The sequence below is a fragment of the Haplochromis burtoni genome, unplaced genomic scaffold, assembly GCF_018398535.1.
Source record: "Haplochromis burtoni strain Fernald_Lab_line unplaced genomic scaffold, NCSU_Asbu1 Contig_141, whole genome shotgun sequence".
Taxonomy (NCBI): domain Eukaryota; kingdom Metazoa; phylum Chordata; class Actinopteri; order Cichliformes; family Cichlidae; genus Haplochromis; species Haplochromis burtoni.
The window spans coordinates 1,205,915-1,227,107 of NW_024582502.1; the positions used below are offsets into that span (position 1 = coordinate 1,205,915).

The 21,193-nt window shown below is 40.7% G+C and overlaps 1 protein-coding gene across 3 annotated transcripts in view; it reads left to right on the forward strand.

Moving 5' to 3' along the window:
• Positions 1–21,193, forward strand: part of LOC102303056 (plexin-A1) — a 315,477-nt gene that overhangs the window by 225,324 nt on the left and 68,960 nt on the right. For all 3 annotated transcript variants that reach the window (XM_042224566.1, XM_042224568.1, XM_042224567.1), the window contains exons 12-15: positions 3,805–4,028; positions 14,809–14,960; positions 16,817–16,937; positions 17,120–17,256. In XM_042224566.1, coding sequence (XP_042080500.1) covers positions 3,805–4,028; positions 14,809–14,960; positions 16,817–16,937; positions 17,120–17,256 — 634 coding nt within the window. The remainder of the gene's footprint in view (positions 1–3,804; positions 4,029–14,808; positions 14,961–16,816; positions 16,938–17,119; positions 17,257–21,193) is intronic.

A 21,193-nucleotide genomic window follows, 5' to 3' on the forward strand; every position in this document is an offset into this window, starting at 1 on the left:
TGTAATATAACTTCTTAGAGTGCTGCAGGGAGCTGGTGCTTTTTTTAGCCCTAGTTTACAGTTTTCAACTGAGGTCTATAGTGCAAAAAGCATGATCCACAACGCCACAGCAAGAGGAAGAAATACACAAGTCTGAAATCAACTAGAGTGGTGGGAAATATATACAATTATAGAAAGGACTGAAATGTAACATTGCTTTTACTATTTAAGGGTTAGAATCTCTGCTTTTGTTACATAATCCATTATTAGCTTTAATTCCCACATTTCCTCACAGCTCACGGTTGATTCTTTGAAAATAAACACTTCACAGGTGTAAGCTGTGAAGAATTTGGAGGGGGGGAGGGGGTCATTTTTGCAAATTATGAACATAGCACATTTTTTCTCTTTTTTTTTAACAAGTTTCTACAGGTTTAACCTGGAATAAAACTCATAATAGGGTTTCTGACATCCAATTATTCAGCTTTGACGATATGGCAAACATTATCCAGGTAACTCTTGTGAATCGGACCCCAGGGACTGTGTGCCACAGCGAGTACTTTGCATAACACGGAGTGGCGTTTTTCTCAGAGAGTGTGAAATCCAAGGATCTGCGACGCGGTGTATATGTCAGTGTGAACTCGACACAAATGTTCCTGTTGTTGCGACTTCGAGGTGGTGGTGCCTGGCGAGAATCCGTGCAGGCAGGCATCCAAAGGTAGCGGTTTGCTCTTCAAACACAACACAAACATCAGCACGCTTCTTAAAAGCGTGCTTTCTAAATCCGTCCTCATTCATACATTCTTCATAAAGGCGTTCTCCTCCTTTTTTTTTCCCTTCTTCTTCTCTCCATCCTCTAATAATCCCTCCCAGTTCCATCCCCGTCTCCCTCTTCCTGAATCAGAGCCGTGTCATTCGTCTGAGGCAGAGCCGCTCGGCGCCGGCCCAGATTTGCCCCGGTGTAAAGTGGAGATGTTAATGTTAATTAAATCATTCATTTGGTTCAGATTAATTAGCGTCGCGCTACTTTTAAGACGAGCCGTAGCTAATCAGATTAGGCCGAGCCGAGGGCCGAGGCGGGCAGATGGATACAGAAGAGGCTCGCTTTGAAGTCCGGCTGCTGTCTGTCTGACAGAGAGTAGGAGGCGGGAAGAGCTTGTTACATGTTCTCGTGCTCCCCCCCCCATTCTCTGTTTTTCCACTTCATCTGTTTAACTGGTGTGACGGCAAACAAACCTGCCGGCAGGTTTTGACAATGTTGCAGCGACTGAGATAATTATGATGCTGATAAGCAGATGACAAAACAGAAGTAAAAGAAAACCAAAAAAACATTTCTGGTACGTTCAGCTGTCTTGTTTGCATGGACTCTCACACTCTGTTGAATAAGGTCTCTCTCCGTCTCTCATTTCCTCTCCCTTTTTTGGCTGGCTGTGTTCTCTCTGATTCTCTCGGCCTCGCGGGGCCCCACACCATCTTTAAATTCATAACAATCCTTGTTGCTGTTTTGTTAACAAGCACAGCTAAAATTTATCCTCCTCCCTGCTTCCTTTCATCTCCCTCTCCTCCAACTTCTTAGGTGTTTGAGGTTTTAATTTATTTATTTATCTATTTATTTATTCAGTTTTACTTTTAATGACTTTTTTCCCCACTCTGCAGAGTTTGGGGAGGAATGTGTTGTTGTTTTTTTTAACACAGCAAATTATCAATTCCCTATTGGCGTTTGAAGACATTACCTGTTGAATTAATTTCTGTGATATCCCTCTTGGTGGCTTGTTAATTTTTTTCCCTCCATTTATCTGCAGAAACAGTTATTTTCTCATCGGCACAGCCTCGGAGTGGTAATAATCACCTACTGAAGGTTTTAGGTGTTGTGTGGGTGATTAACATTCATTTATGCTGTTCCTTTGCTCTTTCTCTTCCTCATACACAGAAACTCCTGATTGCTCTTTTTTTTCTTGCCACTGCTGCTTTCTTTTAAATGAACAACTTAAAAAACTTTCTGTTCATCAAATATTTCATGAACATCATGCAGAATATAACGTTTCTCAAAATTTGAAACATGACAGAAAGCCTGCTCAATAAGATAAATGTAGGGTACTGGAATACATAAACGAAGCATTTATTTATTGTTTTTGGAAGTCTGCTGGAGTGCTTTCTCCTTAAATTAAAAAATTAGGTAAAGACTGCCTTAGCTAAATGAAAAATTTGGCAGTGGTTAGTTAGCTTAGCCTAGCATAAAAGTCTGTAAATCAGGCTGTGAGCTAGCTTGGCGCTAAAAGATATTTTTCTATTAATTTAAACAAGCTAAAATTGTTAGTCAATGTTTTTTGTTTTTTTTTAGCCACATGGTGCAAATCACAAGTGTTACACACCGGCCTGGGGGGGGGGGGCTGGAGTGCAACACAAGAAAAATAATAAAAAGTAGTAAATCACACAGCCACAGCTTTACAATGACTAGTCGTTTTATTAACTTGACAGGTAGCGAGCATCAGGGTGGGCATGGCCAAAACAACAAACAAAATACACTGGAAATGAATCAGAACTAACTTACCTATAGTGAATCAACCCGATTCGGGTTGATTCAAAAGTTTCGGGTAGAAGGTTGTAAAAGAAACAGCTTCCCACCCCTACAGCTACCATGTCCAGATACGACTCTCTAAACTGTTTTTACTGCAGCCCAGCTCTCTCACACGCCACGAAGGGCCCCAAACGCGCAGCTCACTGGAAACAGGAAGTAGTAGGAGAGGCTGCCGGCCCAGTCAGGTCCCAATTTGTAGCTGGCCTCATTCCCTCTTCCACCAATGGTCAGCCTCCACCTGGAAACTTACATAACAGACATCACAGAGTACAAAGAATGCCCCCGCATAGTGTGGCGAGTAACAGCACCACACAGCAACAATGACCTGGGTCATAACACAAACAACTGTATGTTAAAAATAAAAAGAAGTTTTGGCAGTTTGCTGGTCTGGAGCATTGTGGTGTGCGTTACCATCAGCAATCATCTTAAAGAAGCAATTGTTGCTGCAGTCTGAGAAGGGTTATGCGTTCATTCATCAAACATTGTAAACATCCAAGAAAAATGTCCAAAATCCCAAATCCACCTCCCATGCAGTGCACAGCTCAGAGAAACTAAAAAAAAAAAAATCTCAGACTATACAGGCCTTAGAATTTAGATTTTAATATCCAAGATAGCACAATTAGAAAAAGAACAAAAAGTCGAGCTTTTCTGGAGGGTTTCCAAGATAAAGACCATGTCACCATGGCTTAACTTTGCAAAATTGCATTTGACAAAACCAAAGGCCTTTTAGAACAACGTCCATTGGACAGGCGAGACCAAAGTGGAGATATTTGGCCTGAATACTCAAACACAGCACATCAGCACAAACAGCTCATACCCTCTGTCAAGCTCGGTGGTGTTCTGCAGCCACAGAACCTGGGCACCTTGCAGCTGCTGAGTTGACCATAAACCCTCTGTTCACAGTATTCTCGTGTCAGATGTTAAGCCATCTGTCTGACAGTTACACTTACCTAAAGTAGGTCATGCAACAGGATAATGATCTCAGACACATGAGCAAAAATGACAACAGAACGCCATTTTCACACTGATTTTGGAAACGGGGTGACTAGCATGCCATTTGTGTAAACCTTTACATGCCATAGCCATAAATTAATTCCTACCAAGCAAAGGTAGCCATTATTATGACTGTTGTTCACCCCTTTGACCATAATTTTATCCTTCACAGCAACTGCTTTACAATAATGTTTGATTACAGCTCAAATCCTATTGCATATGTTGACTCTCTCCACCTCTTTCTGTCTCTCCACCAGCTCACCTGTACAAGTGCAGGGCATTGCGGGACAGCTGTGGTATGTGCCTGAAGGCCAACCCCAGGTTTGAGTGCGGTTGGTGTGTTCAGGACAGGAAGTGTTCCCTCAGGCAGGAGTGCACCGGAGGAGGCAATTCCCACCTCCCCCTCCAGCTGGCAGAAGGTGGAGGGTGGATGCACGCCACATCTGGAAACAGCCGCTGCACCCACCCCAAGATCACCAAGGTAAGTAAGTGTGTCTGCCTGTTAAGGCTGCACACTTAAAAGTTGGTACCACCCACTGTGAACATGACCGGCTTTGAGATATACAGATAGTGTATGTGTGAGAGAGCATGCTAGGATACTTTCAGATGCTTGTACGGCTGTTCTGTGTGTAGCTGCTTTTTGACAGTTGTCACTTTGTACTTGACTGTGGAGTACTGGGTCATTTAGCATTTTGTAGTGTAGAATGTGAGAGTAAATGGCATCTATTACTCTACAGGTGTCTGATCCACTCTGTGTGAGTAACACACATAATTAAAAACATTCAGCCTTTTTTTTTTTGACACCCTCCCACACAAATGCATCAAAACTGAAATAAAATGCAACACACTCAGACTCATTGGTCACATTTTCTACAGTTAATGTGAAAAAGTTTCCAGGTTCATGGAAAGACAGGAATGAGCTTGGTGACCTTTCACATGAGTCTGAGTGTGCTCCAAATAACAGAAACATTTTTAATATTACTAACTAAACAATGATGCTGCATTGGAAATTAATAGAAACCACCTCTGATGATTTTTTTCCTTAATAAAGAAGTGAGTTCTTTAAACTGGTTGAGTTGTGGTCTCGTATCAAAGCACCTTAATTGAGGAGAATTTTAAGCGTGATAAAATGATTTAGCCCTCATTTTTGAATTTTCATTGTGTAGCAGTGTTTTAATGAATCTAATATATAAATAATACATTATAGCTTAAAAAGGACGCAAGTTTGTGTTTTTAAAATAATCTTTGAACTCACCTGTTTTTGCAGCTGTTTTTGGATTAAATGGACAAATTTGCTGCGTTTATTTTTTTTCAAAAAAGCTTGATTTTTCAGATTTTTCCGATCTGAATAAACAGATCTGACCAGTCAGACCGCTGCAATTTACAGGTGTGCTGTGGCTCAAGACATTCCCGTAATAAAAATACAATGATATGGCAATAGTAAAATAATACTAGTTTAGATACAGAGGTAGACGTCGCTCTGGGTCTCTGAAAGGATCTCTCCACCTCCTGAGATGTGGTCTCTCAGCACGTTCTCACTCCCGAGGCGTAATACAGTGACATTTTGTCAAGTCCCGCGGCGTTCCTGAGGAACGCGAAAGGTGACCGTCCACGTTCTTATGCTACATGCCGGGTTATGGGACCATGGGCCATCTAGTTTTTTTCTTCTTTTCTAAAACTCTGACTTTTTTCTCAGAATTCTGTAAAAGAAGAATAAAAAAGACGTTCCCACTTTTATTTCCAGTGGCCCTAATCCTCTTCTGTATTCATTCCAAGCAGTTTCCTGTTTCCTGATTTTTCTGATTTCGTAATATATGGACGTGTCGGCTGCCCAGAAGTGTAACATATCAACGGTTTGTCACTTAGCGTAAAATGTTACGCTTTGGGAGTGAGAAAGTGTTGGGTCCCTGCCTCAAACTCATTTTTTCACCCTGTGTTTCTTGGGGATGATATTATTCAGAAAACAAAACCCCACAACGTTTTTGATGTGTGTATACGTTACACAACAAGTTTGCATTGGAAAAATCCGGAATTTTGTGTTGTTTGCAACGCACTCGGTCTTTAATGATCTTCAATCCATTAGAATTACAAGTACTTATTTCCCTTTTTTTTTAAATAAAGTTATAGAATTAAAGACAAAAGCTTCTGAGGGGAGGAACTGTGGAAACTACACTTTTGACTCATTGATGGTCATAATACTTTTTGTCAAAGCAGCAGCAGAGAGATCTGTATTTTCTCACGTTATTTCCTGAGGTGTACAGTAGGCGAAAAAACATTTACTAAAACTTTTATCTTTCACTTGCTGTTTGAACTGAAATGTAACTCTGCTCTGAAGATAATTAAGTCCACTGATTCCACCGATGCAAATGTGAGACTTCAAAGTAAGTAAGGATAAGCACATGCAGTGCTGCACGAGACATCACTGGAAAGACAAAGGGTGAGAAACCTCCAATGCCAACCAGCCGCAACCAGCGACAGCCAAAAGAAAGTCTTCTGATCGAAACTGCCTCCAAGTGATATACAGTTTCTAAAATCGCCTGCGAAGAAAAGCAGCGCGGCTTCTTTGAGCATAATCTTGTCAACTCGTGAAGACAGTCGTGTCACCTGTGGAGATCCAAGGCACGGCAAACTTTGATAGGCCGTTGCGTCAGCTCCCTTTGTTGAAGCCCCTGTGGTCACGAAAGCCCTACGTGTCCTGAACCCAGAATGAAAGCTGCTCCATTTTAATGTGTTGCTATTAAAACGCGCACATGATGGGACCTTGCGCCTGCCCTTGGCACAGAAATGGTGTTATTACTCACTATTACATCAAACCGCTACTCCAGGAAGAGAGAGCGCGAGAGAGCCACGTAAAACTTTGTTTGGCTTTTCTATTTTTTTCTTTTTTTACTTTTTTTAAACAGTCTTTTAGTTATGGTGCTTTTTGTATGCCGCTGTCGTTACATGTAGTATTGAGGAGGTCTGGTTAATATGCGTCTTATCTTTTAATTTTGACAAAAGTCATGAATTTTCTGTGCGACACTCAAATGGCTATGAAGTACAAATGAAACTGGTGACACTTTCTTGATATCAGTTGTTAAATCTTTGTCCCCTAACTCATTATCATCCATTATCTATCTGCATATGTTTTCAGAGACGTGAGGCTTATTAAAGTCTCAGTTCGAGGAACGTTTCAGTTTTTATAGTATGATTCATTCACAACTCGGTCTGACTTTAATAGTAACAATTGGTGTGTTCAGACATCATTAGTGCTGTGTGGATGTATTCTTCCGTCTGTATTTGAGTCAGCCTGTTTGTGAATGCGGACGCTTACAGCATGTTTGTTTTATGTTGCCATAAATGTGAAGGAGAGGGTGTGTGAGTGATGTGTTTTCATATTATGGTAATGGTCCAGGTTGTGTGAAACAGACTAATGAATGTCTAACAAGATATAAAAGTAGAAACTTTTATATCTCGCTGTTATTTCTGTGATAAGGAAAGAGAGGGAGACAATATCAAATGTCTTTATTTCTCTTCACTCACACAAGCTTTCTGCCTGTAGCAGATATTACTTTTAACATGGGTGATAACTTTAGAGTCTCTGTTTTTTTTGTGTTTTTTTTCAGGTGTATCTGTTATTGTAATTCCTACTTCTGCTCAGTGAAAGTCATTTTGTTGACTTGAATAGTGTAATTAACACATTGGCAAAAAGTGGCTCATTAGCTAAACCGTGCAGTGTTGAATATATGACAGTTGATTGTTACATATGTCAGTGAAAATAGGCTATGTGGACAGGCCGTTCTTACTTGAAGCTTCAATAAATAGAGGATTTAAGTTTTTGGTCATAATAATTTTAATGTCAAACAGGTTCATTGGTCTCTACTCTGTTCAATTCAGTTTTATTTATACAGCACCGAATCACAACAACATTTGCCTCAAGGCGCTTTATATTGTAGACCCTACAATAATACATACAGGGAGTGCAGAATTATTAGGCAAATGAGTATTTTGTCCACATCATCCTCTTCATGCATGTTGTCTTACTCCAAGCTGTATAGGCTCGAAAGCCTACTACCAATTAAGCATATTAGGTGATGTGCATCTCTGTAATGAGAAGGGGTGTGGTCTAATGACATCAACACCCTATATCAGGTGTGCATAATTATTAGGCAACGTCCTTTCCTTTGGCAAAATGGGTCAAAAGAAGGACTTGACAGGCTCAGAAAAGTCAAAAATAGTGAGATATCTTGCAGAGGGATGCAGCAGTCTCAAAACTGCAAAGCTTCTGAAGCGTGATCATCGAACAATCAAGCGTTTCATTCAAAATAGTCAACAGGGTCGCAAGAAGCGTGTGGAAAAACCAAGGCGCAAAATAACTGCCCATGAACTGAGAAAAGTCAAGCGTGCAGCTGCCAAGATGCCACTTGCCACCAGTTTGGCCATATTTCAGAGCTGCAACATCACTGGAGTGCCCAAAAGCACAAGGTGTGCAATACTCAGAGACATGGCCAAGGTAAGAAAGGCTGAAAGACGACCACCACTGAACAAGACACACAAGCTGAAACGTCAAGACTGGGCCAAGAAATATCTCAAGACTGGTTTTTCTAAGGTTTTATGGACTGATGAAATGAGAGTGAGTCTTGATGGGCCAGATGGATGGGCCCGTGGCTGGATTGGTAAAGGGCAGAGAGCTCCAGTCCGACTCAGACGCCAGCAAGGTGGAGGTGGAGTACTGGTTTGGGCTGGTATCATCAAAGATGAGCTTGTGGGGCCTTTTCGGGTTGAGGATGGAGTCAAGCTCAACTCCCAGTCCTACTGCCAGTTTCTGGAAGACACCTTCTTCAAGCAGTGGTACAGGAAGAAGTCTGCATCCTTCAAGAAAAACATGATTTTCATGCAGGACAATGCTCCATCACACGCGTCCAAGTACTCCACAGCGTGGCTGGCAAGAAAGGGTATAAAAGAAGAAAAACTAATGACATGGCCACCTTGTTCACCTGATCTGAACCCCATTGAGAACCTGTGGTCCATCATCAAATGTGAGATTTACAAGGAGGGAAAACAGTACACCTCTCTGAACAGTGTCTGGGAGGCTGTGGTTGCTGCTGCACGCAATGTTGATGGTGAACAGATCAAAACACTGACAGAATCCATGGATGGCAGGCTTTTGAGTGTCCTTGCAAAGAAAGGTGGCTATATTGGTCGCTGATTTGTTTTTGTTTTGTTTTGAATGTCAGAAATGTATATTTGTGAATGTGGAGATGTTATATTGGTTTCACTGGTAAAAATAAATAATTGAAATGGGTATATATTTGTTTTTTGTTAAGTTGCCTAATAATTATGCACAGTAATAGTCACCTGCACACACAGATATCCCCCTAAAATAGCTAAAACTAAAAACAAACTAAAAACTACTTCCAAAAACATTCAGCTTTGATATTAATGAGTTTTTTGGGTTCATTGAGAACATGGTTGTTGTTCAATAATAAAATTATTCCTCAAAAATACAACTTGCCTAATAATTCTGCACTCCCTATACAGAGAAAAACCCAACAATCCCAAAGATGAGCAACGACTTTGGCAACAGTAGGAAGGACAAACTCCCTTTTAACAGAAAGAAACCTCCGGCACAACCAGGCTCGGGGGGGTGGGGCAGCCATCTGCTACAACCGGTTGGGGTGAGAGATGGAAGACAGAACAAAAGACATGCTGTGGAAGTATGATTCAATGGAGAGAGGTCTATTAACACATAGTGATTGAGAAAGGTGACTGAAGAAGAAATGCGCAGTGCATCATGGGAATCCCCCGGCAGCCTGCACCTATTGCAGCATAACTAAGGATAACACTATGACGTTTTTGTGATCACTGTCCTTTTATTTAGCTGTTTTCAGCCGGAGATGACAAGAAAAAATACATTAATAACATCAAAGTCAAAGTAAACTTCTTATTGTCATCTCTGCTATATCCAGTGCAGCATATAGAGAGACGAGACGACAAGGCTCTGGTTACATCAGTGCAACAAAACCTAATAAATAGACATAAAGGAAGTAAGAAAATATATATTTTCTTTGCAATACAACATGAAGCTCATTAGATTAGAACAGTGATGGTCTGTGCAAAAAGCCGTGCTTAGCTCCGTCTCTTGTTTTCTCTTCTGGTCTGGCACAATACTTTGTTGCATCTGTTTACATTCTCTTGCTGGAACTGCAAGATCTCAAAAAAGACAGCAAGCATGGCCGGCATGACAGCATGTATTCTGTGATGTCCCAGATGACCAAAGGGCGAGATTACACGGCAAACCCAATCTGATCCAATGACCCCTTAACAGTCAGTTAAGTCTAATCTTAAAATTAAGATTCGATTTTTGACTCAACAGTGGCTCAGTTTTGTATTTGTCGAGGTGGGAATTTCAAAAAATAGCCAAGATATTAAAGGGTTAAATTGGACACACAGCAAAAGCTGCGTTTTAAACTTTCAAAGCTTCACAAACTTCATGCAGTTGCGGGTTAAAAATAGGTTTTTATATGTTTGCATTTTAATGCCAAGCAGTTTCTTAGTGTCTGTGATTATAAACACTAATGTTGTCACACTGTCATTTTAAAATAACACTTTATTGTCGAAATCAGTCTTTCCAAACCAACACTGCTTTCACTATTTACGGCAGGTGTTTTGGTGCATCTTCATAGTATCACCAGGTAAGTGTTCAAAGTCTCTCAATATAAAGGTGATGCCCCTGAAAATAAAAGCCTTTTAATGTTATTGTGATCTGAATCTGAACACAATTCATATTCTCTTTGAAAGCGCTGAACAATGATAAATGTTTCAATAACATTTGTCTCAGACAGTTTAGTTAGCAGAACTCTCGAACCATTTTCTGACCACATAAATACCTTTCCCAGTTTCTATCTGCCCTTCCATGGCTCCCATGTGCTATTGGTTACCATTCAGCCCACAGCAGGATTGTGCCCGCAAATAAAATGTTTGTAGATGCCGGATGACAGACTACGAGGAAACCACTGCTGTAATACTGATGATTTGATGTGGCTACACTGTGGTTAGGCCTGTAATATAAAAGGTCACATCACCACAGAATGATGCCCCAGTACTTTACCACCAAGTGATTCCCGCTCAGTGGTACTTAAAAGAAGTGGCCAAGCAAAAGAAGAAAAATGTGCAATAAGATTTAGTAGATTGTTTTCCATCCATGTTACAGTATATAATATGTTATATGACCAACAGTGCAATATAATGGTCTAATGCAATGGTTCTTTACTAGCTGTGATGCTTTTCATCATTGTCAAAACTCAAATTCCACATTCCCATTCAAAGCTGCCACTCAGAGTCAGAGAAAATTCAAACAGTATGAAACAATGTCAGACTGCATAATGGGGACATAGCAAAGCTGTTCAGATTGAATGTTAGACTATTAGCTGACCAACTCCAGCATTCAGCGGTTAGTGGTTAGAAGCCGGCAGACTCTATGTTTTAGTAGTATGCATCCTCTAGTGTTAGTGTTCCTCGATCTCAGTCAAACCTCAGTCTGGTTTCTCATGTGGAACAATTACATCTGCTAGTCTTTTGCAGTTATGACTTAAGGCTTGTGTGTTACAGCACAAATGTAGTTCTGTTATATCAGATTACTTTCTTAAAGAATCCAAAACGCCTGAGGTCCGTTTTCAACTTCGGGGTGTCTGTGCTTTACATAACCCAGGGACCGGTGGTTATGTGCCTCTGAATGTAGTCGTGTTGTGTCAAATCACTGCAAACATGAGTCCAAATCTGCCTGAGGTTCCATTTCCACACTGTGGCGTCTCTGCATGCCCAGAGGCTCACTGAGCACCACTGGTTATCATTTTATGTGTTGCCACGCTTTTATACTTTCAAGATATTTTCAGAGCTTCCAATAGAAATTCATTCTTCCATGTCAGAGGAAATTTTTATAAAGGTGGACAACTAAATAAATATAAGATCCACTGCATTCTTTCATTTATACTAGCTTAAAGGTATAGTACTCATATAAATATCCTAATATAGTTCATCTGAGGCAAAACTCCTGAACTTACTGAAGTCTGTTCTATGAAGCACCTATGGTCCCAGTCACACAGCCGTAGAGACCAGTCGTGACCATCTGGCAACTACCAGTTGCTAGGGTAGAATCTCTTTTCCCAGAACGATTGGCAGGTGGTTACTGGCAATTGCTATGAATTAATGGCTAAAGCCCAATTCACTCAGGCTTAGAGACCAGACTCTAAGTGACTCCACGGGAAGTGCAACTTCCAACTGATTTCACTTAGCAACAACCAGCAACGACTTGCCAACCAGTTGGGGAATATAGTTTTCCCTAACAGCGAGACTTTCCCAGCTTGTCGCCAAACCCTCTCTAGGCCGGTGCGACAGAGGCCTATGGTAGAATATAAGTCATGGAACAATCGGTCCAATATTGGTCCACTGCTTTACATACAGCTGGTTATACCAGTTTCGTGGCTTTGTTGATGTTTTCCTTTCTGAGGAACTCATCAAGCTCAGTGTATGCAGATTCCCTAACACTCTCTCCTAACTCCAAGACGAGTTGGGTTAAAGTTTCACTTAAGTTCTCGTCACTATCAGTGCCTTTACTAATAAAGCTACACATGGAAACATAGAAACATATATACATATTAGCCTCTACAAGATACAGCTACACTATTGTGGTTGCAAATTGTTCAGAATTGGTACATAAGCTGCTGTGATTTGCTCTATCTCTAACCCCCTCTGCGTCTCTTACTCAAGTCCGTACTCTAGTACTGTGAATGTCTGTCCACCTTCACTTTAGGTGTTATTACATATAAAAGCTGTATTTTAGAGGAATTCAGACAAACAGATAGAAAATTCTGGGGGAACACCACTTTCTTGGATACTATTAGTTAAAATTATGTTCCCATGCAAGGTTTTTGCCATGGCCATTATGACCATTATGTGTGTTTACGGTGTCATAGTATATGGCCCCATAGTCATCACTGGTCCCTTTCTGAATACCACCCCCACATAATGGTGGAAATCCCTTTAAAAGCACTCTTCTTTCTTTCTCTCTGTTGCTTCTCTGTCTGTGGCCCTGCCAGTGTTTATATCCCAGGGCTGGGTGGCTAGCTGATATTGTGTTTTGTGGTATCATAGCTCCATTCTTCCAAAACCATCTGAAGGCCCATTTCCACACCCCGGCATCTGTTGTCCATATCATACCCTGGAGCTTGATGGCTACTCACTCTGGTCAGTGTTTACCAGCTCTCGTGTTTGTGGTGCCGAGGCTCCGCTGGCGCCTGAGGTTCCAGCATGAGTAAGCTTCCAAATAGTAAGCAGCGAGAATATTCTCTTTCTTACTCCCTCAGTTTACTTTTTTTTTCTTTCTCGCAGCATGTAGAGGATCCATTTACAAACCCAAACATGCAATCATCCCGTTTCTGGTCATCATAAAGATGCATTCTGTCAATGCAATGTTTATTTCTCTAAAACACGGGATCTCAGTTGCAACAAATGTATGTTTTTTGGTGATGGTGTGTTTACGCATTGTGAATATGTGTCTTTATATTATAGAATAACACTGCCAATGGTATTGTGATTTTTCCTTTTGGTTCCAAAGTGTGGCTTGCCTGCTTATCTTTCATCTGTTAGCTTTAATTTAAAAGAGTCAATAGGTAATTAAATTAGCTTAAAAAAAGATGAAAGGCTTTTAAAATGTTGGGGGAAAGCCAGAATGTGATAAGTTAAAAATCATATGCAAAACTTTAAATGTTTCTAGTTAAAAAAGAGTATGTCAGATTTTAAAACTAAGAGATCGACACAAGCAACACATGTTAAAAAGCTGCATCATCTCATTTAACAGCTATATGTACGTTTTTGGGAACTGTGGACACCAACCGTGGTAGTTTTAGACATGGAATGTATTTTTATATTCTTTCTTTGTGTAGGACATCAGCTCAGCTGCTCAACAGTTCAGTGCGCCCCATGTTTTATTTTTTTTATTTCATAATATGGAATGGATTTTATGCGGTGACAGGTCACAGGCACACAGGTTTGGCAGCGTCTTCATGAAATAACCCAGGCGTTTCCTGAACGAGATGTCTGGATGACAACATGTATTTTTTCAAATCGTGTAAATGTTGTGGAGCCCTCATGTTTACACTAATGCATTGCTATACCACAGAAATTTCACTTTTGAGTGGAAGATGACCACAGGCCAGTTTGATGACCACATTATCTCAGTCCATATTAAACAAGAAGCGTTCCAGGACTGCAGACCACTGCTAAGGCAACTCACTCTCTGGGTGTTGTTTAATGCAAGCCCTGAACAATTTAGTAACATTAACTGTACAGAATGTGAAAGAATTCCCTGCATCAATAATTAGAATGCTACCTTTGAGCAAGGCATTAAAACTCCAGCTGTTCTGCCTTTGATTTTCATTTGCTAATTTTTTTTCTTTCTTTCTGAAGAACGGTGCGAGAAAGGATTTAGATCTCAGTTGATTTGCTCCATGTAAACATTTAGAATTAAATCTTAAATGTCTGGGAAGACAAATTGTTCATCCCCCACGCTGCTAAAATCTCCATTTGTCAAGGTCTGCTGTCGGTTACTGTATGTAGTATAATAATGCCGTGCAGCCATGACGTACCCTGACTTTGCTTTTCCACACCGCGCTATGTGCTCAGCCAAGCACTGCAGGAGAACCGGGCAATGGACAGATTACACATAATTACCTCGTGATGCTTGTTAGGGATTAGGTTTGCGTGTGCGTGTCTGCTACTGATGTGTGTGAGTGTGTGTGTCGGTGACAACTGCCGTCCATCAGTCACCATATTTGTTTTGTCACACCACACCTGTCCCCGTTACGCGCCATAATCTGGCTAGATAAATCACATTACGGTTCGTCTATGCGACTGAGCGTTACACTGCCGCAGCCCCGTGGACGCAGCCAAGCAGCCATAATAAGTTTCAATTAAGCAGAGATGATGCTGGTTTGCTTCTGTATACCGGTGTTTATGGGTTTTATGCCCTCTATTTAACAAATTTTCTGTGCTTTTCAAAGCCAAGAGGGTGATTCTTCTTCATCAAAACTAAATCCACAGATGTGGATGACTCAGTTTAAAGTGTGCACATATTTGTGGGGGAGTTTTTCATATCCACTTATGCCCTGATGTTGTCTTAGAGGACCATTTTAGGGACAAATGTAAATGTAGAATAGAGAGAAACAAAAAAAGAATCACTTCATCCTTTCTGATATCTGTCCCCCATTGTCTTGTCTGTGCAGTTATTCCCCGAGACGGGGCCTCGACAAGGCGGAACCAGAGTGACCATCTGGGGGGAAAACCTGGGTCTGCAATTCAGAGACATCCAGACGGGCGTCAAATTGGGGAAGGTGCCCTGTGTTCCCGTTGAAGACGAGTACGTGAGTGCCGAAAGGTAAGTTGAGAGGCAGAATGCACACACACGGTAACCATGCATGCGCAATCAGACAAAAATAGGTGTAAAAAGGCATACATGTACAATATATTGCCAAAAGTATTCATGACCATAGTGTAAAATCAAGCACCAGGCATGCAGACTGCTTCTACAAACATGTGTGAAAGAATGGGTCGCTCTCAGGAGCTCAGTGAGCTCCAGCGTAGTACCATGAGGGGACGGCACCTGTGCAACAAGTCCAATCGTCAAATTTCTTCATTACTAACATATTCCAGCTGTTAGTGGTAGTGGATGTGACTGAGAATGACAGCAACTTAGCCACGTGCTAGGTCAGGTAAAATCACAGAACAGAGGCAGCAGATGCTGAGGAATGGAAGTCGCAAACTTTCTGCAGAGTCAATCACTATAGACCTCCAAACTTCATGTGGCCTTCAGATCAGCTCAGGAACAGCGCACACAGAGCTTCATGGAGTGGGTTTCCGGGGCTGTGCAGCAAGCAAAGCATCAGATGCAGCGGTGTAAAGCACGGCACCACTGAACTCTAGAGCACTGGAGACATGATGAATCACGCTTCTCTGTCTGGCAATCTGATGGATGATTCTGGGTTTGGTGGATGCCAGGAGAACAGTACTTGTCTGACTGCATTGTAGCAAGTGTAGAGTTTGATGGAAGGGGGGTTAGATTATGATGTGGGTTTGTTTTTCAGGAGTTAGGCTCTTCTCCTTAGTTCCAGTGAAAGGAACGCTTCATGCTTCAGCATACCAAGACATTTTGGACAATTTGATGCTCCCAACTTTGTGAGAACAGTTTGGGGATGGCCCTTTCTTGTTCCGACGTGACTGCTGCCAGCGCAAAAAGCAAAGGCCATAAAAACATGGATGAGCGAGTTTAGTGTGGAAGAACGTGACTGGCCTGCACAGACTCCTGACCTCAACTCAATGTAACATTTTTGGGATAAATTAGAGCGGAGACTGCAAGCCTTCCCAGACAACACAAAGCTGCTATAGCTGCAAATAGTGGGACAACATCATATTAAACCCTGTGGATTAAGAATGGAATGTAGCTCAAGTTCATATGTGTGCGAAAGCAGACCAGTGAATACTTTTGGCAATATAGTGCATCTAAGCTCACAAAGCCTACAAAGACAGATCAATACATTTGCAGCATGCGGACGACCTAAATGCCTCTCTCACAGAATCAAACATAATTCCAAGGACACGCACAAAGAGGAAGCTGCAGCTTGTGCCTCTCTGATCCTGCCCAATCAAAGGACAGGAAAAAATGTCAACCAGAACACGTTTGTGTATAGGTGCATCCGCGTTCAGCAGCTGAAAAGATAGTGACATCAGGCTTTCTTTTTTTGTGCGTTTGTAAATTCCATCTGTCGTTCCTCTCCATTACTCTCTACATATGCTTTTTCCTTTATTTTTCTCATCCCTCTATACTGACATTTACTCCTCTGCAGGGTCCTACACGGCTGAGGAATTGAGTTCACGCAGATCAAACAGTCTCTCTGAAGTGCAGTTAGTTGGGAAATGATGCATGTTGAGATAGAGGGCATCTCTATTCAAATATTACACACACATCAGTTATTCTACATATTATTCCTGACATCTCTGCACCACTCCCTAGTCAGATACATTTTCCCCTTTTTTTTTTTTACTGTCTTTCACCACTCCTGAACTGTAGATTGAGATCTATTGTCTGAAGCATTTTGGTGTCTGCATAAAGCCTACTGTGACCACGTGACTGACCATTCACTTGTTTTTGCACTGCACTGCACTACATACTGTAAATATGTGACAAAATGAGGAATAAAGAAGCATCTGCTTCAACTTCTCTCTCTCTGTGAACAGAATAGTGTGTCTGCTGAACGACGCAACCGGCTACAGGGTCCAAGAGGCTCAGGTGGAGGTGTGTGTGAGAGACTGCGTCAACGACTACAGAGCCCTGTCGCCGCGGCCGTTCACCTTTGTGGTAAGGATCCCGGCGAGGAGACTTCAATAACTCTTGTGTTATCTTAGCCGCTCCACGAGGGCCGTGACAAGTTAAGAGACGCTCCCACTGCTGAAACACAATTACATAGTGGACTAAATCATAACTAAGTTGATAAAAAATAGAATATTTATATAGATTTTTTTTCCCTCTCTTCTTTGCAGACTCCCTTTTTCACACGTATCCAGCCGTCCCAGGGGCCCATTTCAGGGGGAACTCGTGTCACCATCGAGGGGAGCTACCTCAATGCGGGCAGCTACGTGTCTGTCAGCATAGGACCGCTGCCATGCCAGTTCAAAAAGTAAGACTCCTTTTTTTATTGTTGCTATAAATTTAAAATGTATTAAACTAACCCCCTAAGGAAAACTGAGTGATGCTTAACGTGGTAAAAATAAATTTATACTCAGAGCTGAAAATGCTGAGGATGATGGGAAAAACAAACAGATCAAGCTTAAAGGAAATATGTGCATAAATAAGGATTCTCTGTCTGAAGATTGGTTTTGTGGTGTATTGCAAAAGAAAAAAATAGCATTATCATAAAGATATTACATGCACGTGCAAACATGTAACCAGTATGTCAGACTGGGTTTATTTCTGTGTGTGTGTGTGTGTGTGTGTTGTATTAAGCGTGTGTGCATGCTTGTTGCTCGCAGACACTCAGCACCTCTTTGTCTGCTCTCACGCAGGCTTTCCTTAATCTACTGCATGGAGAGAGAAAAAAAAACCATCCAAACTATCACCACAGTTGCTTGCATGTCAAATGTATGGATTAGCCTCAAATAGCTAATCTCTATTGAAGCGAGCGTACGCTAGCTTTGATGTCACACCAGTCGTTTCCGTCCTCACGGTAATCCCGCAGACTCCACTTCACCGCGACTGTTTGCTCACCTCAACTCTGTCTTTATCTGTCACACCCTAACTGTGGGACCGTGTTTGTGGCATCTTGTGAAGATTGCTGGAGCATGGGTTCTTTCTGAATGGGGTTGCTATGGTTACAGGCCGGGGGACTCAGGAGACTGGATATCGTAGATTCTCTATCCTTTTTTTTTCTTTCCTCACACTCTCTCCCTCCCTGTGTGGCTGCTGAGATATAAAGAGGCACAATAGATTCTGCAACACCAAACTGAAGTGCGCTCACATACTTTCTTATACACATGTACTGTACTGTACAAAAGCAGCCACCGCTTAACCGTGCTAAATACATATTAGATAATGTATCTACTGAGGACTGCACGAGGCTGCAATCCAAAATGTTATTTTGGCTTTAAAATAATATTTTGGATTGTAGTGTTTGTCATTGGTACTATTGATTGTTGAGATAATTTTTTAAATGTAAAAAAAGTAGGTGCTTTAGTTAGTCTTAAACATAATAATAATCATAATCTACTAATAATCTAGTAATAATAATCTAAATCTGGGTGTATCATCTGGATGAGGGAGGTGGTTGATCAGATTGCACCCAAGTACAAGTGCAGTCCACACAGAAGGAAGAAAAAAATCCCCCCCCGAATGGAGGCATTATCTGTGCTATCGTTTCCCTTGTCGCTTAAAGTCAACTGCACTTCCGCGAGCCACAAGATCTGATCGTATTTCCAACAGGACTAAAATAAAGCAGTGTAAATACCAAGGGTAAGGACTCAGAGTTGTTGCAGTTACCTAAATGCTGTCTTCAGACAGGCTGTATATAAAAGATGGACATGCATAACATCACCGAATTTTGTAGTCATGTAGACCGTTTGAAACATCAGTTGTAGTTTTTTGGGGGGGTTTAAATGACAAATGAGAATATTTAACGGCTCGGTCATATTAAAGTAAAAATAGGACAGCATCCTTCTTCTGACTATGAATATCAAATCTCACTTTCAGCTATTTATTTTGTCGTGCCAACAACCATACCAACATTTTGGCCTTCTTGTTATGCTTTCATGAAGGTACATGTTTGCTGGCATGACAAAGTAAATTGGGGAAACTAAGAAGTTTTGTGCTACTGCTGCTTATTGACTTGGATAATTGACCCTGGAGTTTTGGTGTGGCACTACCGATAAATGTACCGGGAAGGCAGGTCCTTTTAAGACACTGGACTAAGAAAAATCCTTTGTTGCCTGGTAATTGCATTGATTTCTTTTTTTTATTCTGATTTTTTTTCATTTGGCGATTGACTGCAAGTAGCTGCGGCAACCAGCTGATCAGCTGAGTGTGCAACACCTTTAACAGCACCTGACTGCGAGTGCTCATTTGATTTGATTTGATTTGATTTGATTGATTAGCATTCAAATTCAAATCTCAGTGAAAACAGTGAAAAAACAAACAAACAAACAGTGAAAACAGAACAAAAATCTACCATAAAGAAAGAAAGCATCAGACAAGGCTAATCAAAAGGTATTGGCTGAAGCATTTGCTTATTACGCCAGCCCTTTTCACAAAATATCTTTTTGTATGCAGCTCCTGTACACAGGGCTTGAAGAAAATAATAAAACAAAGCAAAAACAAACAAACGAAAAAAAACAAAGAAAAAAAAAAACTTTCCACCTTAGATAAGTAACTACATCAAAGCAAAAGAATCAAGAGGTTGTTTTTTTTTTTCCTTTTTGCTCTTTTCATTCTTGATTTATATATTTTTCTATTACTCTATTTTTAAACATGTTTTTAAACAAGGAAAATGAACTACACCTTTTTAAATCACTGTCATAACTATTCCACAGGTTAACTCCTCTAACAGAAACACATCTCTGCTTTACATTTGTCCTTATCTTGTTTTTTTTAAAGAAATCTGTTCCCCTTAAGTCATATTGACTCTCTCTGACTTTGAACAGCTTCTGAGTACTGGGGCAAAGCAAGTTATTTTGTGCTTTATACATTATCTCTGCCATTTTATATTCAACTAAATCATAAAATTTCAGGGTATTCAGATTAATAAACAGTCTTTGGAGCAGCTGTTCTAAGTTAACAAGAACACAAGTTCATTGCACAAGTTTGGAATAATTTTGTTTACAGCCACTGTTTATCCTTTAGTGTAAATGTATCATAAATAAGAGGGTGGAGTGCTAAGTTAGCTAATGTTAGCAAGCTACATACAGAACATATGAATAAAACACTACAATTAGACACACTACAAAGTTTTCAACTGGGCTGTTAAAATAATAGACCACATCCTATGCCATGTTATTAGTTAAATAACTGCTCCAACAATACAAACACCTCAGATTAAGTGAGGTGAGGCCTAGCAGACAGTTAGCAGCTATAGCCTGACTCTTTCAGCAACCACTTATAACTCAGCCTGCCCACTCAGTCTGTTATTTGTATTAAAGTATAACTTTAATACCACCCCCACCAACCATGCAGTCTTTAGCAAATCAGCTAAAGAGACAAAGATTTTTATTCTATCCAGACTGTAGTTATTTAATTTCTGCTGTTAAGTTAGGCATTTTTGTAATGTGACTCTATGTGGATTGACCTGCTTTTTGAGCTTTTCTCAAGTGGCCATTCTCAAAGGAGCTGTCGTTTTTGACACTTAAGTGTTACCTTTTTTTTTTTTAGCCCTGTAGGTTGCCACTTGATAGACTGACATAACAGTCTTTAATCCCAGTTGTGTAAGTGGCGACAGATAGTTCCAACTATACATTTGCTCTGTCTTGGCCTCACACATACGAGCTCAAGTTGTGAACTCTGATTCGTATGTTCCAGGAGGCCGTCAAGCTGATCAAACAGCAGGACTTGGCTTATTTTGTGAGCTGAAGTGCTCTAGTTATAAGCAGAATGATCTAATCAGGCAGTTTACAAGATGAGTTAAAGAGCATGAGATTAATTGGCTTCACAGGACAGACATTGGTAATTACAAGAAAAAGTCATTTAATATGTCATCTCTTCTGCTCGAACCTCGGTATGAAATAAATGTCCTGGCACAAGAAAGAAATCATTGCCTCTTCATTATTACAATTCTTTATTCTATAATTCTGAGTGATTAGGCACTTCTAGCTGCTTGCTAGGGTGCTGCTAAGATTTTTCCTCTGTTAGATGTGAATACTTTCCTTCTCAAACCTAATTTTACTTCTCTTTTATTCCCTCTATATGTGTTCTTGTCCAATAATTCTTTATTAATTAGAAAATTCCTGCAATCGGAAACTTTATTCTGTCAGAAGAAGGGTTGCTACCTTTTCTGGTGAAATAGGTTTTATCTTTTCAGAGCCTGGCAAATGGAAATGTGAAAATACAGCCCTTGATTTGAGCATGTTGACATT